The sequence below is a fragment of the Penicillium macrosclerotiorum genome, assembly GCF_028827735.1.
Source record: "Penicillium macrosclerotiorum strain IBT 26536 chromosome Unknown utg000001l_segment0_segment0, whole genome shotgun sequence".
Classification (NCBI taxonomy): domain Eukaryota; kingdom Fungi; phylum Ascomycota; class Eurotiomycetes; order Eurotiales; family Aspergillaceae; genus Penicillium; species Penicillium macrosclerotiorum.
Genome location: NW_026643081.1, coordinates 1,967,533 through 1,993,798, shown reverse-complemented (window position 1 = coordinate 1,993,798; position 26,266 = coordinate 1,967,533). Strand labels below are relative to the sequence as shown.

Below are 26,266 nucleotides of genomic sequence, written 5' to 3'. Positions count from 1 at the left end.
AAGGGAAAGGTGGAGGAAAAAAGTTAAAAAGGAATGGGGAAGTGGGTTGGGAAGGGAAGGCTTGCGATCTTATGAGACTGGGAAATATGGGAAGATGGGGTATCCGGGGCAGAGGCAGACCAGCTCAGAAGCCGACGAGCTCTTGTCGGCCGAGGCACGACTGGGGCCGGGGGGGGACAAGTGGGTCGGGGAGTTGGGATTCGTTATTAATTGCACGCTGCTGGTTTGTTCGGGAAGTGGAATCGCGCTGATCGTAAACCTGGGGAATATGACAATATGGCAGACTGGCAGACGGACGGTGCCAGGGGACTCGACGATGTTACAAGATCACATGCGCCTGTGACTTGGGATCTTCACATGCTGGCATGCCGTGGATGCGTCTACGTAGGGTTTGGAGGGAGATGTACGTCAGGCGACATCAGGCGACATCAGGGGGGAACGAAGAGCGACACCTCGAACACCCATAGTCTGGGAATGGGGCCTGGACTTGAAAGCTCTATTTTTTTCTTTTGGTTCCGGGATCTTGCAAATATTCCGATTCTTCGTGATTCTGCGCTGGCAACGAGCCCGGCATTCTCGGTCTGATTGTTCCCGCGAGCCTCGGAAGTAAATCAGTAGGTGAAAATTGGCCGAGAGCGAAACCCAGTACAGTTTCGTAGAAGGCCCCCCGGTCGGCCATCAGGGGAGAAGAGAGTATCGCAATCCTTGAAGTATCCAGAAGTCCATTCAATCTGTATCGAATGGATCCTATAGATCCTCTAGATCCTGAAGAGCTAGACAATTGATCGATCTAGAGACCCATCGATCCTCTTCCCGGAAGCCGGAGGAGCGCAAACAGGTAAAACCCGTTGCCGAGCGCTGAACGGCTCACCGCCACTGATTGGTGGAAGAACACAGGGAAGCTGACATAATCTGGATATCGACATTGCCTGAATCAGCAACCATGACATCATCGCTGCCTCCTCGTTCGGGTTTCAATCACCGACGGGATTCGGTCTGCAGAGAAAGGACAAGTCTCGGCGAGAATCCCGCAAGATACAAAAAACCCTGTCCTGCCCACTCATTTTGTCTGGCCGAGTTCATGGTCTCGGGATCGCATGTCCCGGGATGCTTGTTGGGCGAGACGGGATGGCTGCTCGGGCTAATGCAGCCCGAGGGAACATCTCGCCCGAGAGACCACCGAACACAGTGCACGGCGATGGTAGCTGTGAAGACAGACAGGTTCGAGACAGCGGGAGCTACACCGGGCTAGACAGATCGAAAGTGGGGCCACATCTCTCGTGCGAAAGATCGAATTCGAGATCACGGCAGACTGTGCGTTAGAGCATACATAACCTTAAATTTTGTGATTTGTCCCGAGTGCATTCCAGGGTTATAGATTGCCGCTCAGAGCAACTTCCAATCACGAGCAAGTTGAGCCCGACGATGCCACTCTGGATGCGTACAGACGCCTGTATATGCTGCTTTGCTTGATTCACTATTGACACGATGAATATCGATTTCAAAGCCAAAAAAACGCGTCTTCTGTCGTGGGGGGTATGATGGAGTTGATGCGAAGGATGGAACCGGCCATTTTACACAACTAATTGGATGGATTGCCGATATAGGCGAGGAAGCTAGGTACATGCAGGAAAATACATACTCCCAGGACACCCCCATAGGCCCCATAGGTATAAGGTTCGATCCGACTGTTTTACCGACGCTATCCAAGGCACCTAAGTCCTCCGTACCCTCTCTACTCCAAACCCACCGAGAATCCCGTTCTCGCTCACACACCAAACGGAGTATACCGCCAGAGAATCTTTTCGATCTCCCATTCCTTTTGATATGCCTCTCCGAACACACGTCTGCAGATGGCTGCCCAAACCGGGTCGCGATGAGTGTGCCTCCGCGCCTTGATACATTCCCAGTACTCGGGCATATACCCGGCACACTCCCAATCCACAATACCACTGAGCCGGCCATTCTCGACCAATATGTTCATGGAGAAGAAATCGGAGTGTGTAAAGTAGGACTGATGATCCTGGCGCATGGTCAGGTCTTGGCCTTCGAGAACTTTGTCAGGGGTGCATTCCAGGTGACTCGTAAGATAGTTGTTGAAATCGGCTTCATTGTTAAACGGACCAGCCGGTCCTTCATTTGGGAGACGGTGATCACATAAAGGACCTCCAACAGTGTTCGCGAACCGATATGGTGTATGATTGGGGATTCGTCGTAGCTGGGCGACGCAATCGGCTAGGTCGTCGGCGAGACGGTCGCATTCTGCGTAGGACATGAGGTGAGACACTTCGTCAAGTTGCTGTCCGGGAAGACATGTCATAATCATATAAGTCTTGCCAGCATATACTCCCACGTCGACGAGTCGGGGGGCTGGGATAGTGGTATGCTTTTCAACCAGCCGAAGGGCGTTTGGTTCACTTTGGGGAGCTCGGATACATTGCTTCATGATAAGCCCAAAGGGAAGCCGTTGAACCCATGGTACACTTAGAGGTCCCCAGCGTCTGTTTCCAACTTTCCAGAGGTAGGCATAAAATTGCATTCGTACCCATAGCGGAAGCCAACGCGATAAATGATAGAACGCTCGCCGGATAAAAGCAGGGACAGGATCTAAGAGTTTATCAGGATCTATATCAAGTTATTCGGAATGGATTTTGAAGAATATGTTACGTACCTTTTTTCGGCCTCGGCCAGCCCCGTTCGATTTTGTCATCGATAGAAAAGAGATGGAGTGCAGTTGCGAATCGCCCATGAACTTCGAACAGAAAGCTGCTTGGTAGGCTCAGTGCTGAAGCGGATGTAGATAGCTTAAAGAAGAATATGCTTGGAACCGCTTCTCCGTCTGCAAATCTCAGAGTTGCCTGCGCATCAGGATGAAGCAACGACAGAATATACTTGAAGAAAAAAGTCAATACTAATGCGTGTTCACAAGAGAAGCCTTCTTACCTCGTCTTTGTATTTCTCGCGCGATTTATTTTCACTCGAGGGGCCAATTTCTCGTCCCTTCTCCTGCTCAGCTTGTGCCTCTACTTTGATGTGGCCTTCACGAAATGCGTCGTGGATGCTAGGAGATAGGCACCACAGATTTCGCAGAGCATTTTGCGTATCATCATGGGTTTCTATGGCGGACTTCAATTGCCTGACACCCGACGGCGATAGAAATGCTTCCAAGATTTCCCGCAATGAGCCCTAGAGACCCGAAAATGTTAGGACTTGTATTTCATTGGTAGTGAATGTGTATAATTTACCTCATCTGATTCAATATCTCGAAGCATCGACGGAGGAATCACATACGCCGACTCAACAGCTCCAATCGAAAGGCCCTGTTCTGAAAATCGTTTGTTTCTCAACTCCGAATTGTTCATCATGCAGCAACCCGGGCCATCTCGACGGCGGACTAAAGTATCCAGACTATTTGGAACTTTGTCGAAAGTCCTCACTGCGGATGGTTAACTCGAGAATGAACAAAAGGGCATCAAAATTCTTACATTTTGAGACAAGTCTTTTCCAGTCTTGCTTGAACGAGCGTAGGGAACCCTCTACTACAGCATCAGATTGGACTCTCGATAGGAGATATTGGGCTGCTAAGACTGGATCGACAGCTTTCTCAACGAAATGTTTCAGGAGGAGATGTTCAGTTCGCGAGAGATTCGCCAAAGAGATCATCTCTAGTGCAGTGTTTGGAGTAGCCATGGCTAGATATTGGGTGGGTAATAGACGAGTCGAAGGGGGGTTTCTGATCGTCTGGTAGTCGTTCAGGGAGGAAAAGTGATATTGTGAGCAACCCAGTCTTCCGATGGCTTCTGGGGGAGATATGATCAATACCTCAATCGCTCACAATTAATTCCTGTTTATGAGGAAGCCACCAATGATACACTGTTCGAATTTGTTGAGAGAGTTACAAAAGTGTTGGCAACAACTTGTAGTCTCCGCGAATGATGCGAAAAACTCAGTCTTTTTTTTTGTTTTTGGCGGTCTTTGAGGGCGTGGGGCTGGCATCAACTCAGCTCTGTAGCTGGTGCTTAGGTAGAGTGATCGGTTTAAAAATAGGAGCCAGTGGTAGTCAAGATATCCTAACAGAGACATACCTTTGTATCAAAGGGGCGAGTTGGTAGTCACGATCAATTCCTGGCGCCTTCGTGAGTCAAGCGATGAGCTATAATTCTATTGTTGGAGAAAATGAACAAGATATAATGGCCAGTGGGAGCAAGAGATCCCAACGGAGACGTACCTTTGTATCAAAGGGGCGATTTGGTAGTCACGATCAAATTCTTGACGACTTCATGAGTCCAGATATTAATCTTGTCCTATGTTGGAGTCGTTGATTCGGAGAATGAGGCTGGTGGTGGACAAGAGATCCCAACGGAGATGTGTCTTTGTATCGAAGGTGCAAGTTAGCCGTCACGATGAAATCCTCGACGCCTTCATGGGTCCAAAATTATCCGTGTCCTGGGTTGGAGTGCTCCATCCAAAATTGCGGCCAGACGCAGAGTGATCTCCCTCCGATTAGCTATACAGTCGTAAAAGCTCCACAGAGCCATCTATGAAGCCAAATATATGTCTACATTAACAGATACCCAATAGGAGTGATTGGGATGGAGGAACGTTTGGTGTGTCGAAGGATGGGCACTACGATCGGCGGCTGGACGGGTAGGTGGAGTTGCCTTTAAGGCGCCCCATAACGTCTTTGATTGGTTGAGAACCACTATTAATTATGGGGGCCAATACCTCCCTATTTCGATTGATATAGATCCAGACGACAGCAGACGACAGCCTCATGGATATAAAAGGGACGGTGCATTCGACCAACTAATCTTGTACACTGTATCAAACCATCATTTACAAGCCTTCAAATAACTTGTTCATTTTTCTGCCCATCTTCATTCCCTGTATCACCTAACTTCGATATGAGTAGGACAGGACGTTCTGAGGCGTACACACCCTCTGATTCGCGAGCACGCTCGCGTTCAGCGCAGAGAAACAATTTTGTCTTTGAAACGAGTGGCCTCTATATTCTCGTCTCTGATATGCAAGAGAAAAAGGTCTATCATTGGGGCCTCTACCATGCTCTTGTGAGGGGCGTGGCATGGTGTATCATATGACCAACAACGTTAGCACGAATGGCCAATGGAAGTACATTGCGAAACAAAGCGTCGATGTTCCATATTCGAAACATTTGCTCGTCGCTACCAAAATTGGGGTTATTTCTACCTCTCCACAGTGGGCGGAGGCTGTCAAGACTTGTATGGATAATGTCAACCAGGATCCTCCGGTTACATGTCGCATCTGGGTGAAACGAGCGCTTCAAGATCTGCAGCAACAAGGATTCATCTGGTTCAAAGACGGCTGCAATGAGGACAACCTGGAAAACGAGGCATGGGTGTTGGCTCAAAAAGTCCAGCGTCCAAGCGCGAGAGTGATGAGAAATAGCAATTATAGTGAAAGAATATAGTAGATTGTAGCCTAGAGGCAAGAAACAAATCAACCAATCTTTCTTCTTCTTCTTCTTCTTCTTCTTCTTCTTCTTCTTCTTCTTCATGTTGCTTCCACTATATACAGGCATTATACAGGAATTTGTGCCTTCTGACTTTCAGCCTAGTGCGCATGAGAAGAATTTGCTCATAGTCTACCATCTCCATGGCTGCTACCAGTCAACCAGGCGGGTATAAAGAAATACTGCTAACGGAGCAAGCCTTATCAAAATGGTAGAGATATTGTACAACAAAAGCAGTGGGGGAAGCAGGAGATATGCGGTGGCCACCATGTCTTCAACCAACATTTGATGCACGAGTGGTGTTCAAAGATCAGCCGCCAGATTGGTCGAAGACGTGCAGAGTTGATCCAGCTACATGAGATGAAAAACAAAGAAAATAAATGAAACCATGATCTAGTATCGCAAGATTCGATACACCTAGGACATATATACCCGCTCTACTCCAATCCGTTTTGGCAGCTCTTTCAAGTAAGCCTATCTCGCTGTGTAAATGATAGTTTTCACTTATATGTCAAGAATCCAGAAGATAAATTGAGGATCGATATAAAATTAAAAGAGAATGATGACTAAATCCAGCCCCTTACAAGATAGATCATTGTAGAAGCTATTTGGAAAGGAGGTCGTAAACCATACATCATAGATTATAGTAGGCAAGTACTTAAGATTAGAACAGTCTATAAGTATCATACGTGCCACTTGGTAGATGCCTTAGATAGTCTATTTCCCTCAGGGGTTCATAATGAGTAAATCCCGAGATCCTTGTGCGATCATTAAGCTATCGACAACTATCGCTCTATTATCACATAATGTTACTAAATAGATTCCCGACGGTATGCATACACTGAGATTTAATTAGTGACCCTAAGCCTGAGCGCTAACAGAAAAACGGCGGGATCTATAAAAGGATTGTCCTACCGAACAGAGGAAACTTGGTATATAGAACTGTCTACGTACTTGGTAGCCTGTCCAAGCTCTTGTCCTCTGCAAATGGAGATATCGTTGGATCTCGTAAATCTGTATACTTACGTGGAGTTATTCCTCAGAACTTAATTATTTGGATGATGGATACCTCATAATTGGATTGAATGATAGAAACGGCCGCCATTGTGAGGGGCAATACAACGTAATCCCTCACTCAATCATGTAATTTCACTATTTGTAATTAAAACGTGATGAGCATTGACTCGTAGAAATACTAGTTGCAAAAAAAAAAAAAAAAGGGATTCTAGGAGTCTTTTTAACTATAATATCTGCTTCTTTAGATTTTCAATTCGTTGATGGGGGGTGATGGTAAATTGTGTACTCTAGTACTAAACTGGCCACGGCCCGTAATCCGAGACAAGATTCCCTTAGTGAGGAAGCTAAGCCTTCGCCCCGAAGCGAACTGACCGCCCACCAATCAGTTCTAGGAATACGGGGCCTGAGCATTCTTGCCTATTCGATCAAAAATTGCCTAGCTGCTCGTATGACGATGCTTCGATCTTGCCTGCAGTTCACGGACCCTTAGACGAAGGAGACGCTTCCAGAATGAGGCTTAGATCAATATTCTATAAGCCTCCTTTCACAGACAGTACTAGCGCTTGAGTTAGGGCGGTCCCCAAATATCATTAAAAACTAGGCTTGCCCCCGAAAATGGCAACCAGACTAGCTGATCTGTCTAGGAACTAATCATCTCGAATTTTCTGGATAATCTCAACATGAATTTTCCGCTCCTCGCCCTTCTCTTTTCCACGACAGTCCTAGCCAAGCCCGCCGACACAGCAGACCTGCCCGCGCCTGAAACAATTACCTCCTATGTAACCGTGACCAAATCTACTATTGACATTGTTACCAGTACTGCAATTGCCGAAGACGAAGATGTGCGCAGGTCTATGCTTGTTTCTGTGATGGAGGCTCTCGAGCCCACGTACCCGAGTTGGGTCAAATCAGTCCTGGCAACCGCGATACCGATCTCGTGGAAGGAGAGATTGTCGAGCGACCCATGGTTTGCGGATTCGGAGGTACAGGCAGAGGCATCCGGGATGATGCCGGCCTGGTATTCGAGTCTGCCCAGTGATGTGAAGTACATCATTACCAGCGATGAAGCGGTATATGCCTCCAGGATCGCTGATATAACTTGGTCATCTTTTATTATTTCTACAACCACTACGACCCCCAATTCATCGAATGCGTCGTCGTCTTTATCCACCTTTTCATCGACTCGGGGTACCACTTCATCCATCCAATCGAAGGCCCCTGAGACTTCTACTTCTAGTGGGGGCGCACCTGTCGCGACTGGCGGCCTTGCCATAAGCATCGCGGGTGCTGCTGGTATTCTGGGTCTCGCACTTGCATTATGAAAACCTCAATATGTTGAGAGATGATCTCATGTATTTTATCAGCTCGCGGAGGATGAGAGGTCAAAGTGCGAGGCCCGGGGTTGTTCTATAGACCAGGCTTGATGAAAGCATCGAAGGGGTAAAAAAGACACCCAATAAACCAACGCTGTGTTATGCAACTAAGATCTTGCTTGATATATCGTCATGCTAAATGTACCGTCTAATCCATCCAGGTCACGCTCTTCGTAGACAAGAACTCATTCAAGCCCTCATCTGCATTGAATCGGCCCCAGCCACTATTCTTCACCCCGCCATGCGGTAACACTGGCTCATCGTGGATAGTCATGCTATTAATATGCACAGCACTGTATAGCAATAGAGAACAAAGTCAGTTCCGCAAGAAACCCTGGGCACTTGATCGAGATCCATCCCCTCTCAAAGGCGAGACCTGAAAAAGGGAGAGAGAAAGAGAGAAAGAAAAGGGGGGGGGGGGGGGGGGGGGGGGGGAAGAGAACCAAAACTCACCCAGATTGGAGCTTCTTCGCCATTTTCAAGCCCCTCCGGAGGTCCTCCGTAAACACTGACGCTGACAACCCATACCCACTGCCATTGGCAAGCCGGATCGCCTCATCTTCGCTCTCAAAGGTCATGCAAGCCGCCACCGACGCAAACGCCTCCTCCTGCCATAGGGCCATGTCCTCGCTGACGCCACCCAGGATGGTAGGGGCCATGCGTACACCTGCGTCCACCGGAAGCGGGGCGTCCGCGGAGCCGGAGAGGAAGTGCGCGCCAGCGGCGACGGCGGTGGAGATGAGGGTATCGACGCGGGCTTTGGAGGCGATGTTGACAAGGGTTGGGGGAAGGGTGTCGGCAGGAGCGGATGCGAGGGCTTGCTGGAGGGCAGCGATGAAGGACGGGGCGATGTCGGAGTGCACGAGAATGCGGTCGGTAGCCATGCAGATTTGGCCGGACTGCGGACGGGAACGGGGCATGTGAGTACTCGGACGCTAAAGGATAGATGGACGGTAGGAGAGACGGCAAAAGATGGTGGATGCCAGGTGACGGTTGTTGTATATCAAACAAGGACATCTCAAACAAACAAACAAACCAAAAAAAAGGACTCACGTTCAAAAAGGCGCCAGCTAGAACACCCTGCACTGCGGTTTTGAGGTCCGCATCTGCGCACACGATCGAGCTGTTCTTACCACCGAGCTCCATTAGACATGGCTTCAAGTTCTGACCGCAGGCGCGGGCGATCTTGCGGCCGACGGCAGTGCTACCAGTGAAGTTGATCTTGCGCACGGCGGGGTGCTCGATCATGGCATTGACGACCTCGGCAGCATCCTGTGGGCGGCAAGAGAGGACGTTCAGACAGCCAGGAGGCAGGCCGGCATCCTCGAAGGCACGACCAATGGCCCAATAGCAGCGCGGGGTGTTCTCAGATGATTTGAGAATGGTGGTGTTGCCAGCGGCGAGAGCGCAAGCAGCGGAGCGGATGCCGAATACGTAGGGGGCATTCCTGAACAATAGATGGTGTTAGTTGGTTGTGTTCCGGCTATAATTGATAGTATACTTGGTAGGTATAGATATGAACACAGCTGCTAGATACGCGACGTACCAGGGCACAATTCCCAGTATCACCCCCATCGGCTCCTTGAAGATCATCGCGCTCTGGCCCTCGGCCTCGACAACGGGCACGCTGCCACAGATTGACGTGATACGACCCGCGACATCACGCAGCATACGAATGGCGAGCGGCACGACGAAGCCAGCCGACGCGCCGACATCCGCGCCCATCTCCGTGCGCATATACTCGGCATTCTGGTCAAGACGCTGCTCTAACAGATCCGCAGCCTTGAGCAGGATATCACGTCTTACAGTGGGTTTGGTCTGCGACCAGGCCGGGAATGCGGCGTCGGCTGCCTCGACGGCGCGAATGGCATCTTGCGGGGATGCGGAGGCCGCGGCCCAGCAGGGCTGGTTGGTATAGGGGCTGATCACATCAAAAGTGGCGGAGGGATACTCCTCCTTGCCGTTGATGAGGAGGGGAACAGTCTCGGTCATTTTGGCGGGGATTGCAATTACCGTCCTTATAGTCCCCGTGGTAGTGATGATACGAAGCAGAAGTGGGTGGAGGGCGTGAAGCAGCTTATCGAGCTATCAAGAGCGCTGATCAGTGCAAGAGTGAATGCCCCACCATCCCGCTTGTTGGACTCGCTTTTGTCCTTCTTTTTGTGCCAAGTGGACCTTCTCCAACCGACAAGGAACCGCTCTTGGCAATGCTTCTGCGGATCTGCCCTGATGCAATCGGAGTGCCGGATCCTTGCTGCATATCGTCACGACTGAGGCGGCGAACAACATATCAGTCCTTGGAAATTCTGGCTCTATCCTCGCACAAATCAAACTCAAAGGAGAGTGGAAACGATACCCCGAGGCACATCTTTGTAGAGGGTCCATCAGGCCCGAATGCAACCCCCGCTGTGGCTGAAAGGCCCGCCCTCTTAAACCACGGCACGGGGAATGGGGGCGTCTGTCACGGCTGTCAAGGGTACGGAGTCCATGGGGGTTCGTCGCTTGGCGCTACAAAGACGACAGGGACCAAATATCTGGACCAAATAACCAAATCGATGCCCCTGAACATCTATATCGACACGAAAATTCCAGATCGGGTGATCGGGCCACGCGAGCAGGGTTAAACACGCTTGTGCAGAGCACTGCCAATAGTCTCGGCCCCATCAGTCTCGAGCCTGATTTATCCGAAGCACCGTCTCCACTGTGCCTGGGCCCGATCCAAAATCTGGGCTCGATGTACTGAGGCAATTGACTATACTGGGTTCGGAAAGATGAGCGGAACAATAGGGTACGAAAAGTTCTTCCAATACTTCCGCCTTCTCTTACTCAGTTGCCTGCCCCGCGTGCTTCAAAGTGATAGGAGCGCGGCAAGAGAGGAGTATCTCGCAGGGAGCAGCATCCCTGGTCATCTGGATGTACAATTCCGTGCGGCCCTCGTTCCAACCCTCGGAGGATAGATTGAACTCCAAATTAAATCCATGGGTCCAAGCACCCAGGGTACGGGAGATATGGTCTTTTTCAACCGCATGGGGAATATACTATATACTGTCCTGGATTATCTTGATCGGCCGCGTGTTGCCCTCTGATAAATGGTAGTATGTCAATTCGATCCTGGCTGGCTTGTTGATATGGTCATGGTTGAGGCCACCATTCATTTCGCGGCACAGAATCCGATAGAAGAGGCTTAAAGGCCCGGATCTGGTTACTGTACGAAGCATGAACGATTGGAGTAGGGACTGGATAAGCTGCTCCCACGCGACCGGCACGCCTAAAGGGTCATGGATATTGGTCCAAGAAAATGAGTATGAGCAGGTAAATCAAACCCTCCAGGTCCTTGGCATTCGATAGTTTTGCAGCTCGGGACCACTTCTGACTCGTTCACACGGCTGAAACTTGACACTATTGGCTCGGGATCTGCATCACAGGCCTGTGAATCCGACAAGACGAGGCATTATTCGAGCCATGGCCTTTCATTGGTTCTCTATTTTCATATTTGCATCGAATCAAACCCGAGCTACGCACGTCTTACTGTACAGGGGTTGCATATGCAAATGACGAACCATGAACTGTCCCACGCCTACCTACTTAGGCGTTGCGTACAGCCAGCGTAGAGAAGAAAGACTATAAGCGGAACTCTCATTTAATTCGTTCAAAGTATGCCTATACAGCGCTCGTCGACATTTCTTTCACGTCTCTTTTTTTTTTTTTCTCTCAAAAGATTGCCCATCATACGCGATGACGATGGCTCAGCCCCATCGGCCCCGGAGTTGACATATCAGATGGTGATCAGAGGCCAGTCCTTCCGGATCGGGGCTGCAGAACCCACTTCATGCCGCATCGCTAAACCTCAACCAGGAAACCGAGAAGACCGAAATATCCACTCCACACACCGACAACAAGTGGATAGCGAAGGTTCCGACAATTGCACAAAACGTGTGTCATGTAAAAGCACCAACGCGGCAGCCTTCCCTTCCCGGCTAAGATGTGCAGTACTAACGGCGGCGAACCAGAGAATCGCAGCGCCCAGCGATGACATGCCCTGCCTGTCGCGTTGTATGGGAAATCTTCTGTCCATTCGGAATACATTGAGCTTGCCTAGCTTAATCGGCCGACCAAATAATGGGGACAATAATGGCCTCCACATCTGATCCCCTCCCTTCGCGAGGCGATACCCAACCAATACATTGTGCATCCCACCCGGGAAGGTGGCTTGCAGATGCGCCCGCTGAGCAAACGATCGTCTCCAAAGTGGATGAGTGGCATTTTGAGATTGGCTCAGGACTTTCAAGCCCGAGGATCGCTGCCCACTCCATTGTGGTACGAAGCACGCCGTACAAAGTGATGCCCTTGGGGTTTATATCGGCTGTGGAGGCCGGCTTGGCCCTGCGATCTTCTTCCCAAGGAATTTCGATCTTTTCTGTCTGGCTCTTAGCCTCCTTCTTTCCTGTTGACTTCCTGAGGTTTTGAATTTGATGAGATTGAATCCCAATTGCACTTGAGATCCCAAAATGGCCCTAAGCGACCGAGGGCAACGGATGATCGAGATCGTCTCCGTCTTGGTCGCCCTGTGCTTCATCTCAGTAGTGCTTCGTGTGGTGGCTCGTCTACGAAGGCGAGTTGAACTCGGCATGGATGACTACCTCAGCATGCTGTCGATGGTCTTGCTGATTGCCATGTTAATTGAATTAGTACTGTGTGAGTTGCGCTGTGGAACTAGGACTGCATTTTTGGATAACCTTACTAAACGTATATACCAGGGTGCACGATTGGCGGTAACGGATCCCACTATACAGACCTCGATGCTGAGACCCTCGTGAACTACTACAAGGTGTGTACCACGTGTGCCAAATCCGCTACATTTCCGGCGAAACAGATGGGATTCTGACCCATTTAGATCTTCCTGGCCAACCAGTTCACGTACTTCGTCCTTTGCCCCGCGATCAAAATTTCCATCATTTGCTTCTACCGTCGTGTTTTCTCCACGCCCAAGTTCCAAAAAATCACCTTCGGTCTAAACTGCCTCATCGGTGCCTGGGGCACTGGGATCTTCCTCGCCTGCGCAGGTCAATGCCGTCCGCTCCGCGCCTACTGGGATCATAGCGTTGAAGGCCACTGCTTCGATGCTAACCTTTTCTTCATTGTCAATCAAGCCTTTAACGTTTTGATGGACTTTGTCATCCTCATCCTACCAATTCCCATGATCTGGGGGCTGCACCGTGCGTGGCAAGACAAACTCGCGCTCAATGGCGTTTTCGCATTGGGCGCGTTCGTCTGCTTCGCTAGCATTTACCGCATTGTTGTGCTGTTTTGGATCAGCCCATCTGATCCGACCTACACTGTCTACCAAGCCTCTCTCTGGACGCACATCGAGCCATCTGTTGGCCTAATCTGTTCCTGCCTCCCAATAATTCGCGGCCTTTTCCCCGCCCTCAATCTAAAGAACCGCTCGAACCGCAGTGCTGGACCCTACTATATCAACACAGATATCAGCCAGTCGAACTTGATGATGTCAAAGGGCAGTCCGCGGTCTCCAGATATGGAATACTTGAAGATGCAGAACAGCATTTACGGCGCACAGGCTGAGCGCAGTGGCAAAAGTCAATTCCTGGGAGATGACCTCTCACCGTTCAATATCAAGGTTCAGACCGAAATTGCCATCACTCCTGGGAACGACTCTACCTCGGCATTGAACAGCCATACCTGAAGAGCCAACTATTCTGAATACTTTATCGATACGAAATGATGATATTTTTTAGCAAATTTCTGCCTTATGGCAATGCACAAGCTTACGCAGCCCTGTGTTGTCTTTGCTAGGAGAAGTTCTCAGCCTATAATCCTGGGATCAGGACTCAGGTCGCTTCAAGCCCTTCACGCCCATGAACATTTCTATGGCTTCAAGCAATATGTGCTAGTAATTCCATCCGAGGATATTGGAAAACACAGATCCAAGCAACGATCACTGCCAGGAAGTGTGAATTATCAAGCTGTCACCTGATAGTAATCTTTCATCTCTCAAGCAACCACGGCCTAATAGTCAATGATATATGATACGCTCAGACTTAATGGCCATTCCTAATGAAATATGTGACAGAGTTATTAATCTTCTTGTTTTTAATTTCTCTTTAATCTCACTGAATCGACACCGTAATGCCACATCTTCCATTCGTTCAAGGTCAACTAGAAGCATACGTAAATATTCAAAATCACAGCGAAAGCTTGTCTAGTTCCTATGATTTCTAAATGCTCATTATATCTAGTCCTCAAGCATTTGAAAGTCTATTGAATAAAAGCCAAGTCTGTGTACCAAAAGGCTACGGCGACAGAAAAGTGAACATGAAACCGTATGGTAAAAGCCGAAATTATTCTTGACATTCATCTATATAACTTGCTCGTCGAATTCATCTCTCATCACATGCAATCATTGTCGTCCTACACATAAGAGTCTTCCACTTCCCACATTGGGGGGACCAATGGCTTTGGTGGCCACCCAACCTGTGAATCAAACTCCAACTCAAAGGTATACCTCCCAGACCCAACCCACTCGCCCTTCCCATCCGCAGCACCACCCGGCAATATAATATTCGCCCTTGAACTCGGCGGTACTACAACCTCCAGCCGCAAGACGCCTCCCTCGATCTTCCACCGGCACTCCAGTCTCCCATAAGCCGTCTCATAAACAGCCTCCGCGCTCGTTACCGTGCCGCCAGGGCAGGGACGCACCAGCACCTCCCTCCACCCGGGCTCTAGCGGACTCACTCCAGCCACAGACTTGTGCAACCAGTTAATCACCGAGCCCAGCGCATAGTGATTGAAACTGGTCATCTCCCCGGGATTCACGCTTCCGTCGGGACGCATACTATCCCACCGTTCCCAGATCGTTGTCGCCCCCATGGTAATCGGATACATCCACGAGGGACAGCTCTTTTCCTGCACCATGCGGTACGCTAGCTGCGCATACCCAGCCTTTGTCAGCGCGTGCGTGATGATCGGCGTCCCCGCAAACCCGGTCGACACCTGGAACCGCGCCTTGCGCACTAGCCGAGCCAGCCGCGCCCCCGCCGCTGCGACCTGCTCTGGGTCATCTAGCAGCTCGAACACCAGCGCCAGACTAAGTGCCGTCTGCGTGTCGCCGACAAGGTAGCCTTCCGGCGCGACATACTTGGTCTGGAAGCGGGCTTTCAGCGCTGCATAGTCTGCATTGTACCGGGCCGCATCGGCGGCTTCACCGAGCACGCCCGCCACGGTGGCCAGTGTGCGCGTGACATGCACTAGGTATGCGTCTGCTACGAGCGTGCCGTCGGTTCGGGCATTGCCCGGGGCGTCCGGAGGCGCGGTGGGATCGAGCCAGTCACCGAGCTGGAAAAGGGTGTCGTCCCAGAGGCGGTCCGGGCCGCGCTGCACACCGCGGTCCAGCCAGGCGGTCATGCTGGGGTACTGGCGGCGTAGAATGGCGGAGTCAGCGTAGCTCTGATAAAGGGTCCAGGGAAGGAGGACGGTGACGTCGTCCCAGATAGCCTGGGGGAAGACAGGCCAGAGGGCCTCGGAGATGACGTTCGGGATGACGAAGGGAGGGATGGCGTTCGGTAATGCTAGCTGTTCGGCAGCTAGATCTTGCAGCCAGTCGCCGAGCATGCCGGCAGTGTTATAGAGGAAGCTAGCGGATGGAGCGAAGACTTGGATGTCGCCGGTCCAGCCCAGACGCTCGTCGCGCTGGGGGCAGTCGGTGGGGATGCTGAGAAAATTGCCGCGCATGCTCCAGGTTGCATTGTCATGGAGCTTGTTGATCATGGCATGGGAGCAGTTGAACCAGCCTGTGCGCGCAAGGTCGGTGTGCATGACTTCGGCGACGAGGCTGGTTAGAGTGAGCGGGTTGGTGGTGTCGTTGGGACTCCAGCCATCGATCTGGACGTAGCGGAAGCCGTGGAACGTGAAACGAGGAGCCCAATTGCGGATCTCAGTGCCGGCAGAGGTGATGGTGTCGGTGCATTTGGCTACGCGAAGGGGGCGGATACCGAGTTCCCCGTTCTCGAGTACTTCCGCATGGATGAGGGTGACGGTGTGGTTGGCGGGAATAGTCAGGCACGGGATGCGGACACGACCGACGAGGTTCTGACCGAAATCGACAATAGTCTTGCCAGATGGTGATGTGATAATCTCGGCTGGCTTGACAATCTCGGTGACCCGTACGGGAGGCGCATTAGGCGCTACCAGTGCTGTATTAGGGAATTCAACCTCGCGGACTGCATCCCAGGATTCCTCTGCCGCGAAGTTGGTTCTGATCCAACCTTCTTGCTCCTCTCGGACATCGTATACCTCGCCATCATAGATTTCGCTCGTGATAAGAGCCGAGACGTGGTTTTTCCATGAGGAGTTGGTTACAATCGTCTGAGTCCCTTGGTCAGATGTAATCTCCAGCTGCGCGATCAATGCTATTTCATCGCCGTAGAGAAAACGTCGACCACCGAGAAATCCCAGACGTGTGGCATACCAACCTTCTGCGACCTCGACGGCGATTGTGTTCTCCTCTTGCTGGAGCAGAGATGCAATATCGAAGACCTCATAGTTCAGCCTGTGTTTATAGCTTGTCCAGCCCGGCGCCATGCAGTGATCTCCGACTGGAGTACCATTGATATATGCCTGGAATACTCCAAGGCTGGTGATATAGAGGCGAGCCTGCTGAATAGCGGTGCTTGATAGGGTAAAGGTCTTCCGAAAGCGCAGGGGACGGAGTGGGCCGTCAGCTTGCTTGTTAGGGCTAGTGATTGCCTGTGCCACCCAATCTTCACGTTGTAACAATCCACATTCAACAGTAGCCCACGGTGACCAAGCAGTCGACTCTGTAGTGGAGCTACCGTATGCACGCACCCGCACTTGAGCCACCTCGCGGGACTGCAGGGGCTGGCTCGGCCAGGGGACCAGGATCGATTGGGAGGTTTCAGTGTGATAGTTCTCTGAACCACTTGCTCGCGATATTTCGATATCATAAGCCTTTTGCTCCCAGTTCGGGGCGGTCTCGCTGTCTGCCCCAAATCTCCAAGAGATGCGGGGGCTCGGATTCCCGATTCCCAGGCCAGAAGCATGTTGCTCGAAGGAGACGGAAGTGATGGAAGGTTGTGTAGACATGATTGGCAATTGCTGAATAGCGGAGCGAAATCTTGGTCTGCACAACTTCCACTTAGAGAAGGGAAGATTGAAAAAGATGAGGTTTTTGCTTTTGATGAACCCGAATAAACGGTCTCGGGGTAATCGACACCGAAGGCCCCATTTCTTGACCCCGCATAATACCCTTGGTACCCGGGGCCAACCCGAATATCAGTTCACGGCTTGCAACGTGGATCCGACGATATGGTTTGATCAGTTGATAAATAGTTGACGGAGACCGGCCCGGCTTACCGTTAAACCCCACGAGCATTTCGTCCGATCGTGGGTCCTGAGTATGGCCCGTAGCTGTGGCACCTAGCCACGATAACCGAGTGGCGCTGCAATACCCAAGATACCAGTCGTATGATTTGATTGAATTTCGATTCTTTATTCTAGCTTAGCATGATTAGACGGAAATGGCAACTGTAAACGCCATCTAGTTCAATGGAAAATCAAAATGTGAGCATTTATGGTACTAATTTTCGACTGTTGCAGCCATCCACGCAGCTAGGTTCAGGATATCGACCGCATCGGGTTTCTCACGGGGTTCAAGTTGCCCTAACCGGACGCGATGGCCATTGTTCATGTGGGTTAGGCCTTCTTCTGAGCTCGCCCAACCAATCAACAAATTGCACACCAGCAGCAACCTGAGACTGGTCGATGACGAACCGGAAAGAGTGGCTCCCGCTGCCATTACGCCGGCAGAACCTCGGCGACTTGCCTGAGCAGACCACCCCGCAGCCCTAGTCCCGGACCCAAAGGAGCCACCGGAAACCCCGAACGAACCAATTCCCTGGGGCCCCAAACTCCAGGTTTTACCTGCATTGCCATTGCGGAGTGCATGGTGATCCAATCCGGCGGATAGCCGAACCTAGCCCCGCCTACACATGGATATCTTCATTCTGAATGGAGTAAAACGACCACCCACAGGTCCTAGAGGGGATGAAAGCGAGACGAAAAAACGAGGCGAGACGAAATCCGGGGTACGCGGCACGTGGTCTCGGCGCGGGATCTAGACTTTGCAGCCGTTTTTTTGCCTTCGCGAGAGTTTGCACTCCCGAAAGGCGGAGCCGAAGACCATTTGTGGCCCTGTATGCCCTCTGTGTTTTCCCCTCCCTTCTCCGCATTCTAGGGAGCATGCCAATCAGCACCAGACCCGGCTCCGCGAGAAAATGCTCTCTTGTCTCGGGAATGGCGCGGCACAGCTGGTCTGATCTGACGAGTTCTACTTCAGGACAAATGCTGCCTTCTTGAGACGAGCAGCGAGCGGCTTGGTGTCTACGAAACATAAAAACCCCGTCCCTTGTGCCGACAATGAATCTCAATTCTCAACAGATTTTCTAGTTGTCTATATCATCCATCTCTTTCTTGTCCGCCTGGCGCTATAGCGATCCACAGGCCAAGTCATACCTGACCTCCTGCTCCTCCCCTTCCTCATTCCTTCCCTTGATCACTCGCAATGGACAAGCCCAGTGCCGACTTCGTCGAGCACGTTGAGGGCCAGCAGCTGGGGCATATTGCAAACCAAGAGGATCACGAGCTCAATAAATGGCAGAGCTTGAAGAGATACCCCTGGGCCTTCCTCTGGTGTGTCTATGCCGTGTGGTGTGTTCTCCTCGTCAGCTTTGAGAACCAGGCTTCCGGCAATGTCACCGGCATCCCGGAGTTCCGGAAGGATTTCGGCCACTACTATGACGGAAGCTGGGTGCTGGACGCCAAATGGCAATCAGCATTCAGTGGCGGCCCTGTCGCATCCGCTGTGGTAGGCGCCTTGTGCTCGGGGCAGATTGCGGATGCCATTGGGCGGAAATTAACCATCTTCATTGCCCTCCTGATCAGCGTTGCCGCTGTAACCCTGGAATTCCGGGCAACAACCAATGAGATGTTCTTCGGTGGGAAGTTTCTCAATGGGTTTGCTGTGGGTGCATTGGCCTCTGTGCCTGTTACCTATGTCGGCGAGGTATGCGGTCTCTCTTGTTCCCTTTCCCTCCAAATTTCCATCTTATACGCCAGATTTGGGGCCCGGTGCTAAGACTCAATCCCATAGATCACCCCACTTGCTCTTCGTGGTGTTTTAACCTGCCTGACGGCTCTCGCCTATGTGATCGGGCCCCTTGTGGTAGCTCTCATTACCAACTGGACCGGAACCTACTCGAACCGCTGGGCATACCGCGCTGTTTTCTGTGCCCAGTATGGGTTCGTCGCAACTTCCTTAGCCGGTATCGCATTTATGCCCGAGTCGCCCTGGTGGCTGGCGTCCAAGAACCGCGATGAGAAAGCCTTGGCGTCACTTCGCAAGCTGGGCTACAGCGAGAGCGAGCAGGTGAAAAAGCTTGCAATGATCAAGGTCACGCTAGAGGAAGTGAAACGTGAGACAGAGGGCGCAACATATCCTGAGTGTTTCCGACGCTCGAATCTCCGCCGAACAATTATCTCCATTATGCCATTAAGCATCCAGGCTCTCTCGGGAGTGGTCTTTACGGCGGGGTACTCGACCTACTATATGCAGTTGGCTGGATACAGTACAGCGATGAGTTTCAAGCTGCAGATCGTTCAGCAAGTAGTCTCATTGGTCGGGAATGTGATGTCTTACTTTATTATTGATCGGGTTGGGAGGCGTAATGTCATGCTGTACGGCTTAGGAATCCTCACCGTCATTCTCATGCTAACCGGTGGCCTGGCGGTGGTCGGATCGGAAACCGACAACCCCAATTCCGGGGGTGCTATCAAGGGCACGGTTGCTTTGATTCTTATATACTGTTGGTGGTATAACATGACGATTGGATCAGCAGGCTACACTATTCTCGCAGAAGTTTCAACATCCCGGCTGAGGATCAAAACTATTGCCATTGGACTGGCCTTGCAAAATGCGCTGTATACCATGTGGTCGTTTGTTCTGCCATATCTGTTCAACCCGGACGAAGCGAATCTCGGTGCCAAGGTTGCCTTTATTTTTGGCGGGCTGTGTGTGATATGCCTCGTTTATCTATGGTTCTTCCAACCTGAGACCGCTGGCAGGACATACGGTGAGCTGGATGAGATGTTCATGAACAAGGTGCCTGCAAGGAAGTTCAAGTTGTATAAGACTGAAGCAGAAGCCATGGGCATTGCTGCGGCGGCCGCCAAGGACGAGGCTGGGCTAGACGCCTAGGCAGATGCAATGAACTATAGCTAACCAGCCGAGGGGTTGCACACCCTTATCACTTGTTCCACGATGTTATGGTACGATGAGATCATTTATACTCGTCAAAAGATAGCTTCTCAAAGGACTTCACAATGTACCCTAATTTTTGGTTTCGTTTCAAATATTTTGGCTTAATGCAATCACTTGACCAAGGCCTAGCCAGCCCTCGATTTCAGAAATGTATTTCTAAAGTGCTGACCAGAACAACCCCGCGAGTTGAAGGCAAATAACGTGACATAAAGTTCGTAAGTTTCGTCAAAGAGAATATCTGTAATTTCAATGTACCATCTGGCTTGTGGCAAATTCCTGCGTCAAAACTTAGCACAAAATTGTCCCGAAAACCCATGCAGCAGAACTCACCGGGTATTGATCGGTAATGCTGGTGGCTACTCGCTCTATATCTTCAGCCAGGTCCTGAACTCCCAAATCCCACTGACGCAGGCTCGCTCCATTGGCGCCAGAAGAGGATCCGCCAGTAGCATCTGACTCAAAGGAGATGACACCATCTATCTGGTCAATCTTGCCTCGAAGACGCCCCTGCTCAACCATTCGTGCGGCATAGGCCTCTGCCTTTTCACCTGCAGAAAAGTCTCCTGAAGACTGAAGGCCGAGGATGGCTCCAAGGGCATCGACATGAATGTTCTTGTAGAGTTTGCTCGCAGCCACTAGATTATGCTCAACAACAGCCCTGTCAAGGACGGTTGTGCCGTCTGCAGTAACGGCAAGTTGATGAGGCGCCAGTTTCTTAGCAAATGCGGCGACCTCGTCCGCATTGAGCAGCCGGTCAAGGAACATCTTTTCCAAAATGGAGAACTCTTCGACCGAAGGTGCACGGTCATCCTTGTAAAGACGAGACAAAGTGCGCGAGCGCTGTGGGCCTGCAGGTGCGAGAACTGCACAGCGGATTGCTGCTGATAGTGCCGCAAGTCGGTCCCCTTCATCAACGCCCGGTGCCAGGCTGACATTGAAGTACTCTTGCGCGGCGTCGAGGAACCGCCGACGGGCATCGAGAATTCGGGCCTGAGCTAGCTGGAAGTGCAACTTGGCATCGTGCTCTTCGATCTTACTGGGCAAATTCTTGATGCGGTTCAAGAATGCCTCAGCACTGGTGGTATCTTCGTCCTCCAAGTAATATCTCACGATGCGAATCCAAAGCTGGGCCTTCGCTGCGTCGGAGACTAGGCGCTGAGAACTGTCGATGTTGATTCCAGATAGCGTTCGTGCTGCAGCGGTGTATTCTTCCTCAGATTCGTATGCCTCTGCAAGAATTTCTCGGATCTGAGAGTCTTGTTCCTCTGCTGAGGTCGCACGTGATTGCAGAAGCGTGACGGCGTGCTGTCCGACTTTGATTTTGATTTCGGCGTCGAATGTACGGAGGACGGGGATGAAAGAGTCAAGAAGGGCGCGCGCAGCGACAATGCTGACGTCTTCGTTCAAGATGGAGTCAAGGTAGTAGACGATGTCTTGGGCGAGCTCGTCACCGGATGAAGTAGCCACAATCTCATCGAGGAGGTCGTTGTATTGCTGGAGCTTGGTCGGTTGGTGACTTGTCGCTTCGATAGATGCCAGGGTGGCAACCACCTTTTGAGAGGCCATAACTGGAGTTGAAGAGCTTGTCTTCTTGAGAGAGGGGCGAGGGATAGCTGCCGTCTGACGGACCCAGCCGCGGGTTGGAGAGATGGCCACCTTATCGATAAGAAAGGCGGAGAATGAACAGGATATATGGAGTGCTCAATACATCAAATTTAGTATACGCGAGAGAAAAATCCCATTGTTATTACCAGAGGGCTTTCATCGATTCAGAATCGTTGGTGATTCCATTTATCTAAATATACATATCACTTTCGGCAGCAAGTACGTTTACAGCACAAAGATACAACCCGATGCCCTCTTTCCGAGGGCTCGAGGCCCATGCGCAGTAGAATCAAAGCTCTAAACATGTGTCTTTGAGAGGTAAAGTGGCAACTTTCGGGGAAATCGAGTGACCATTTGAGGCGAGTCTTCTCTTGCTGCCGCACCAAGGCTAGAGAAATTTTCGCTCTTTTGTCCAGTGCCATCTACGAGGCGATCTGAAAAAGACGAGACGGTGAAGTCATCCACAACAAAGCCGCATTTGCTCACCGCCTACCCTCTTCAGCTGGCCAGTTGGTTCCAACTCGGTAGCTCTGCCCGCTTTGTGGCGCAACTTCAACTCCAACCTGAACTTCTTTTCTTTCATCTCGAAGGCCACTCCCTCGCAGAACGCAGTACATTGCACTATTCCTGTACGATCGCGTACCCCGAATTAATCTACTGCCATCAGTTACGACCTCTCACACCTTCCTCTCTATCTCATTATGGCCCAGGTCAAACCAGACCCGGACGCCCTCTACATCAAGTCTGATCCTGATTCCAAAGACACAGTCCTTGCCGACATTGACGACGAGGATATCTATGAAGATGCAGGAGATTTGGATTTCTCAGCTTCTGCGCAGAATGTGTGGATGTCACGTCTTCCTCGACAGCTGTGGGAACACTGGTCACAACTGGATGATGATGAAGAGATTGAGATAGGAACAATCAGGATAGAAGGAGAACCTGGAGATCTCAAGCGGGTAATATGATATTGAATTTGTGTTTCATAGGTTCCTCGCCTCTAACAATTCTTTTTCCGTACATAGGTCAGCTTGCGACTCCATGACCGTCCCGATAACCGTGATATTCCCAAGGACTATATCCTACAAAAACAAGTCCCTTTATCCGCAAACTCCTCGCACACAACAAACAATACATACGTTTTCACAGAAAAGGATATACCTGGAGCAGAGAACCGGATGGCTGTGTTCGGAGAGACGCGCTCCGCCTTGTATGAAGCCATGAAGCGCGATGCGCGAAGGAAAGAGCAGGGCAGGAAATGGGAGCCTTATGTGCGAAAGACCGTACCGAGTATGTACATTCATTACTTCGCTTAAGGGATGGCTTTTCTTACAAAATGCAGAACATACGGCGCTTGTCGGCAGTGTCAGTGAGGAATTCAACTGCTTGCCGGTTGAGAACGAGGAATTCCGTCGAATCTCTGAATATAGAGCCCTGGAGGCTCTGAAACCGAAGAAGGAGACGAAGTTCATTGAGAAAATCCCTGGCAAGATTCTCCAGTCACGCCATGCCCTGCCCACGGAAAAGGGCACCTTTGTGGTATGTTTGATAATTCCACTTTATCTTTCTTTTTCCCAATTTGAGTTTCTTGCATGTTGACCTCTAGTTTAGCAAGCAACAAAGCCTCTCAAGGCCAAACCACAAGAAAACAAGTCTACGCGTATGCCTCAAAACGAGCTGTTGGATCGCATTTTCGCATGCTTCCGCGAATATCAGTTCTGGCCATTTAAGACGCTTAAGAACAGGCTTCAGCAGCCTGAGGCCTATCTCAAACAGACACTGGAGATGGTTGCTCACCTGGTCAAGGCTGGAGACTTTGCCATGACATGGGAATTGAAGCCGGAGGCACGACAGGCCAACTATGCCCAAATGTCGGATGCTGAGGTCAAAGCTGAACTGCCACCCGATGCCGCCAACTTCGACGACGCTTCAGAAGATGACCAAACACCCTCCGGAATGGTAACAGATCATGACGATATGCAGTTTGAAAATGTGTAGGGAGCCAACTTCCGATCTGTACTAGATTAAAGATCTATCAACATTAATACATAGGCCGCGCAGTCCCTTTTTGGGGATTGTTATATTCGTAAAAATTGAAATGCAAGGCATGATGAGTTTAAAAGAATCCAAGAAAGGCTTAAGAATGGCCATTGTACACAATGTACACAATGTAGATCATGATGCTCTAGTAACAGCGTAGCTTCCCAGATGACAAGACTTCAGCTCCGAGCATGACGATCAAAGAGCTTCTGTAAGCTGGTTCCATTCCAAGATTTTGGCATTTTGATTATTTTAGCTCCCCATCATCGCCTTGGTTCCTTTTTTGCCTTTAACAACCCTACGGCGCCTGGTGAGTCACGTGATTGACAACGCCACCGGCGGCTATGAACGCAACTCGTCATTCACAGCTTCCTAATCCACAAGCAGGCCAACATCCCCCAACAGAGCCTGCTTTGGCTTCTCGTAATCTGAAAAACTTCAGACCCATTTTTTTCCCTTCTGTCAACTAACTCCACCTAACAACAGCATTCCAACATGACAGAGAACGAAGACTTGTTGGCCAAAATCGGCCAGCTCGCGGGTAAGCTTCGACTTTTAGCTTCTTCTCAGCTCCAGGGCTCACTCTGCTTCAGGCCAGATCAACCGACACAAAACTGAGACCACCCAACCTTACCAGCATTCATCTCATCGATCACAATATGTGTCGCGTCATGCACCCTCTCACCCAAGTTGGGCCCCTTATTCTCGAGGTAGAGGTCGCGGTCGTCATGCGGCGCCGCACCGAAATCGCACACTAGTTTTGAACAATAATGGTCATCCCGGCCACCCAACAAGTAATAATTCCTCTCCGGGTCCCGGAAGCGATAATGATGGAGAGTCACGGCCGCCGATAACCTCGAATGGCTGGGTTGCAAAGCGCGACCGTCATATGCAGCTGATCAACTCTGCCGTTTACGACAAAGAAGCCCAGGCTAGAACCAAAGCTATGGAAGAGACTCGAAAACTCAGGGCACAGCGACGCGCTGAGCGGGAACAGACGAAAGTGCTTCAGTATGCTCAGGCTGCCGGAGCATCAGTAGCCACGACCGCACAACCTTCCGCTGGTCACCAAATTCTTGTCAATGACATTCCTTTCAAGATTACCCGTGGAGGTAGCAAATTGATTCGCATCTCAAGTAAGAATTTTATCCTTACTGCTTCACATTCCCTAGAACTAGCTTACCTAAAATAGATGATCCGAACACCGCCAACACCACACCAAAGCGAGTTCACATAGCTGGCGTGGCTTTTGTACGAAGCAAGAATGGTAACCTTCATCGTCTTGGAGCCGTAACTTCAAAGAAGTGTGTCCTTATATATTGACCCATCCTTGAGAATACGCTGACAATCCTGGAAGAAACCCTTCCTCAATCAAGAAACGTAACGAACTGTGCAAGAGATTCACCACGACCGGTATTTTATTTTCCAACGGACCACGCCTTGCTCCGACACCCTTCCCCTCCCATGAATTTAGGTGGATACTGACCCAGAACTCACACTCTTTTAGGCACATGCCACAAGGGACCCTCATGTCTCTTCATCCACGATCCAAGCAAAGTAGCCATCTGCAAGGACTTCCTTCAGACAGGCCAATGCAGCGCCGGTATGAGCTGTGATCTTTCCCACGAGCCCTCACCCCACCGCTCCCCTACATGTATGCATTTTCTTAGAGGCTGGTGTTCCAACCCCGAATGTCGCTATGCGCATATCCGGGTAACACCTGGCGCCCCCGTCTGCCGTGCCTTCGCCACTCTAGGATACTGCGAGAAAGGCGATGCCTGCGAAGAACGCCATGTGCACGAGTGCCCAGACTACGCCAACAACGGCGCATGCCACAAGAAGCGCTGCCAGCTGCCGCACGTCGACCGCGCGGGCCAGATTCGCAAGGCTGCCGCTGCCGCGGCGAAGGCCGAGTCGGCTGAACGCGACGATGACTCTGACCCATCTAGCGAGGAAGAGGAGTACGATGCGATCGACTCTGATGACGTCGATTCGGACGAGTTCGATGACGTGCCTGAAGAGCTGATCGAAGGAACGGATAGCGGCGAGATGTCCCAGCAGCAGGACTTCATTCGGTTCTAGACATGAATTTTCTATCTGAAACCGGAATGCTTCAGATGAAAGCGTCTTCTCTGGCGACTTGTAGTAACCTGGATAGTGTTGCTTTTTGTTTATTGTCCCCCTCATTTTTACGCCCCTCATGTGGTTCTTGAAAAGAGCCAGTAATACCCCCGAGTTGAGAACATACGTGCATTTGAGAAACAATCAAGTATTTTTAGTACAATCTTTTCCATTCAGTAATCCCAACGGAACTTCAATATCAACATGCTGTCTGAATAGACCCCTATAGAGCGTCATGAAAAGCATCAAATTATTTACTGGTCT

The 26,266-nt window shown here is 50.7% G+C and overlaps 10 protein-coding genes across 10 annotated transcripts; 6 read left to right on the top strand and 4 right to left on the bottom strand.

Moving 5' to 3' along the window:
* Positions 1-1,768: 1,768 nt before the first annotated feature.
* Positions 1,769-3,690, bottom strand: N7462_000662 (uncharacterized protein; the record flags this gene model as incomplete). The annotated part of the gene is made up of 5 exons (XM_057072388.1): positions 1,769-2,607; positions 2,672-2,891; positions 2,944-3,186; positions 3,246-3,436; positions 3,486-3,690. 5 exons carry the CDS (start codon positions 3,688-3,690, stop codon positions 1,769-1,771), a joined length of 1,698 nt encoding a protein of 565 aa, XP_056938918.1.
* A 1,405-nt stretch (positions 3,691-5,095) lies between these two features.
* On the top strand, positions 5,096-5,449 carry N7462_000661 (uncharacterized protein; the record flags this gene model as incomplete). Its single annotated transcript, XM_057072387.1, has 1 exon — positions 5,096-5,449. The coding sequence occupies one exon, from the start codon at positions 5,096-5,098 to the stop codon at positions 5,447-5,449; it is 354 nt and encodes a 117-aa protein (XP_056938917.1).
* Positions 5,450-7,188: 1,739 nt separating this feature from the next.
* Positions 7,189-7,830, top strand: N7462_000660 (uncharacterized protein; the record flags this gene model as incomplete). The annotated part of the gene is made up of 1 exon (XM_057072386.1): positions 7,189-7,830. One exon carries the CDS (start codon positions 7,189-7,191, stop codon positions 7,828-7,830), a length of 642 nt encoding a protein of 213 aa, XP_056938916.1.
* Positions 7,831-8,029: 199 nt separating this feature from the next.
* On the bottom strand, positions 8,030-9,873 carry N7462_000659 (aldehyde dehydrogenase; the record flags this gene model as incomplete). Its single annotated transcript, XM_057072385.1, has 4 exons — positions 8,030-8,174; positions 8,335-8,780; positions 8,935-9,328; positions 9,428-9,873. The coding sequence occupies 4 exons, from the start codon at positions 9,871-9,873 to the stop codon at positions 8,030-8,032; spliced, it is 1,431 nt and encodes a 476-aa protein (XP_056938915.1).
* Positions 9,874-12,389: 2,516 nt separating this feature from the next.
* Positions 12,390-13,585, top strand: N7462_000658 (uncharacterized protein; the record flags this gene model as incomplete). The annotated part of the gene is made up of 3 exons (XM_057072384.1): positions 12,390-12,576; positions 12,639-12,709; positions 12,776-13,585. The coding sequence occupies 3 exons, from the start codon at positions 12,390-12,392 to the stop codon at positions 13,583-13,585; spliced, it is 1,068 nt and encodes a 355-aa protein (XP_056938914.1).
* Positions 13,586-14,310: 725 nt separating this feature from the next.
* N7462_000657 (alpha-L-rhamnosidase) lies at positions 14,311-17,004 on the bottom strand (the record flags this gene model as incomplete). The annotated part of the gene is made up of 1 exon (XM_057072383.1): positions 14,311-17,004. The coding sequence occupies one exon, from the start codon at positions 17,002-17,004 to the stop codon at positions 14,311-14,313; it is 2,694 nt and encodes an 897-aa protein (XP_056938913.1).
* A 1,477-nt stretch (positions 17,005-18,481) lies between these two features.
* On the top strand, positions 18,482-20,173 carry N7462_000656 (uncharacterized protein; the record flags this gene model as incomplete). Its single annotated transcript, XM_057072382.1, has 2 exons — positions 18,482-18,982; positions 19,070-20,173. The coding sequence occupies 2 exons, from the start codon at positions 18,482-18,484 to the stop codon at positions 20,171-20,173; spliced, it is 1,605 nt and encodes a 534-aa protein (XP_056938912.1).
* A 309-nt stretch (positions 20,174-20,482) lies between these two features.
* N7462_000655 (PCI domain-containing protein) lies at positions 20,483-21,802 on the bottom strand (the record flags this gene model as incomplete). The annotated part of the gene is made up of 2 exons (XM_057072381.1): positions 20,483-20,512; positions 20,567-21,802. The coding sequence occupies 2 exons, from the start codon at positions 21,800-21,802 to the stop codon at positions 20,483-20,485; spliced, it is 1,266 nt and encodes a 421-aa protein (XP_056938911.1).
* Positions 21,803-22,542: 740 nt separating this feature from the next.
* On the top strand, positions 22,543-23,839 carry N7462_000654 (transcription factor IIF subunit TFG2; the record flags this gene model as incomplete). Its single annotated transcript, XM_057072380.1, has 4 exons — positions 22,543-22,800; positions 22,867-23,131; positions 23,184-23,380; positions 23,453-23,839. 4 exons carry the CDS (start codon positions 22,543-22,545, stop codon positions 23,837-23,839), a joined length of 1,107 nt encoding a protein of 368 aa, XP_056938910.1.
* A 537-nt stretch (positions 23,840-24,376) lies between these two features.
* On the top strand, positions 24,377-25,963 carry N7462_000653 (CCCH zinc finger protein; the record flags this gene model as incomplete). Its single annotated transcript, XM_057072379.1, has 5 exons — positions 24,377-24,422; positions 24,475-25,017; positions 25,074-25,185; positions 25,239-25,294; positions 25,389-25,963. 5 exons carry the CDS (start codon positions 24,377-24,379, stop codon positions 25,961-25,963), a joined length of 1,332 nt encoding a protein of 443 aa, XP_056938909.1.
* Between the last annotated feature and the right edge of the window lie 303 nt (positions 25,964-26,266).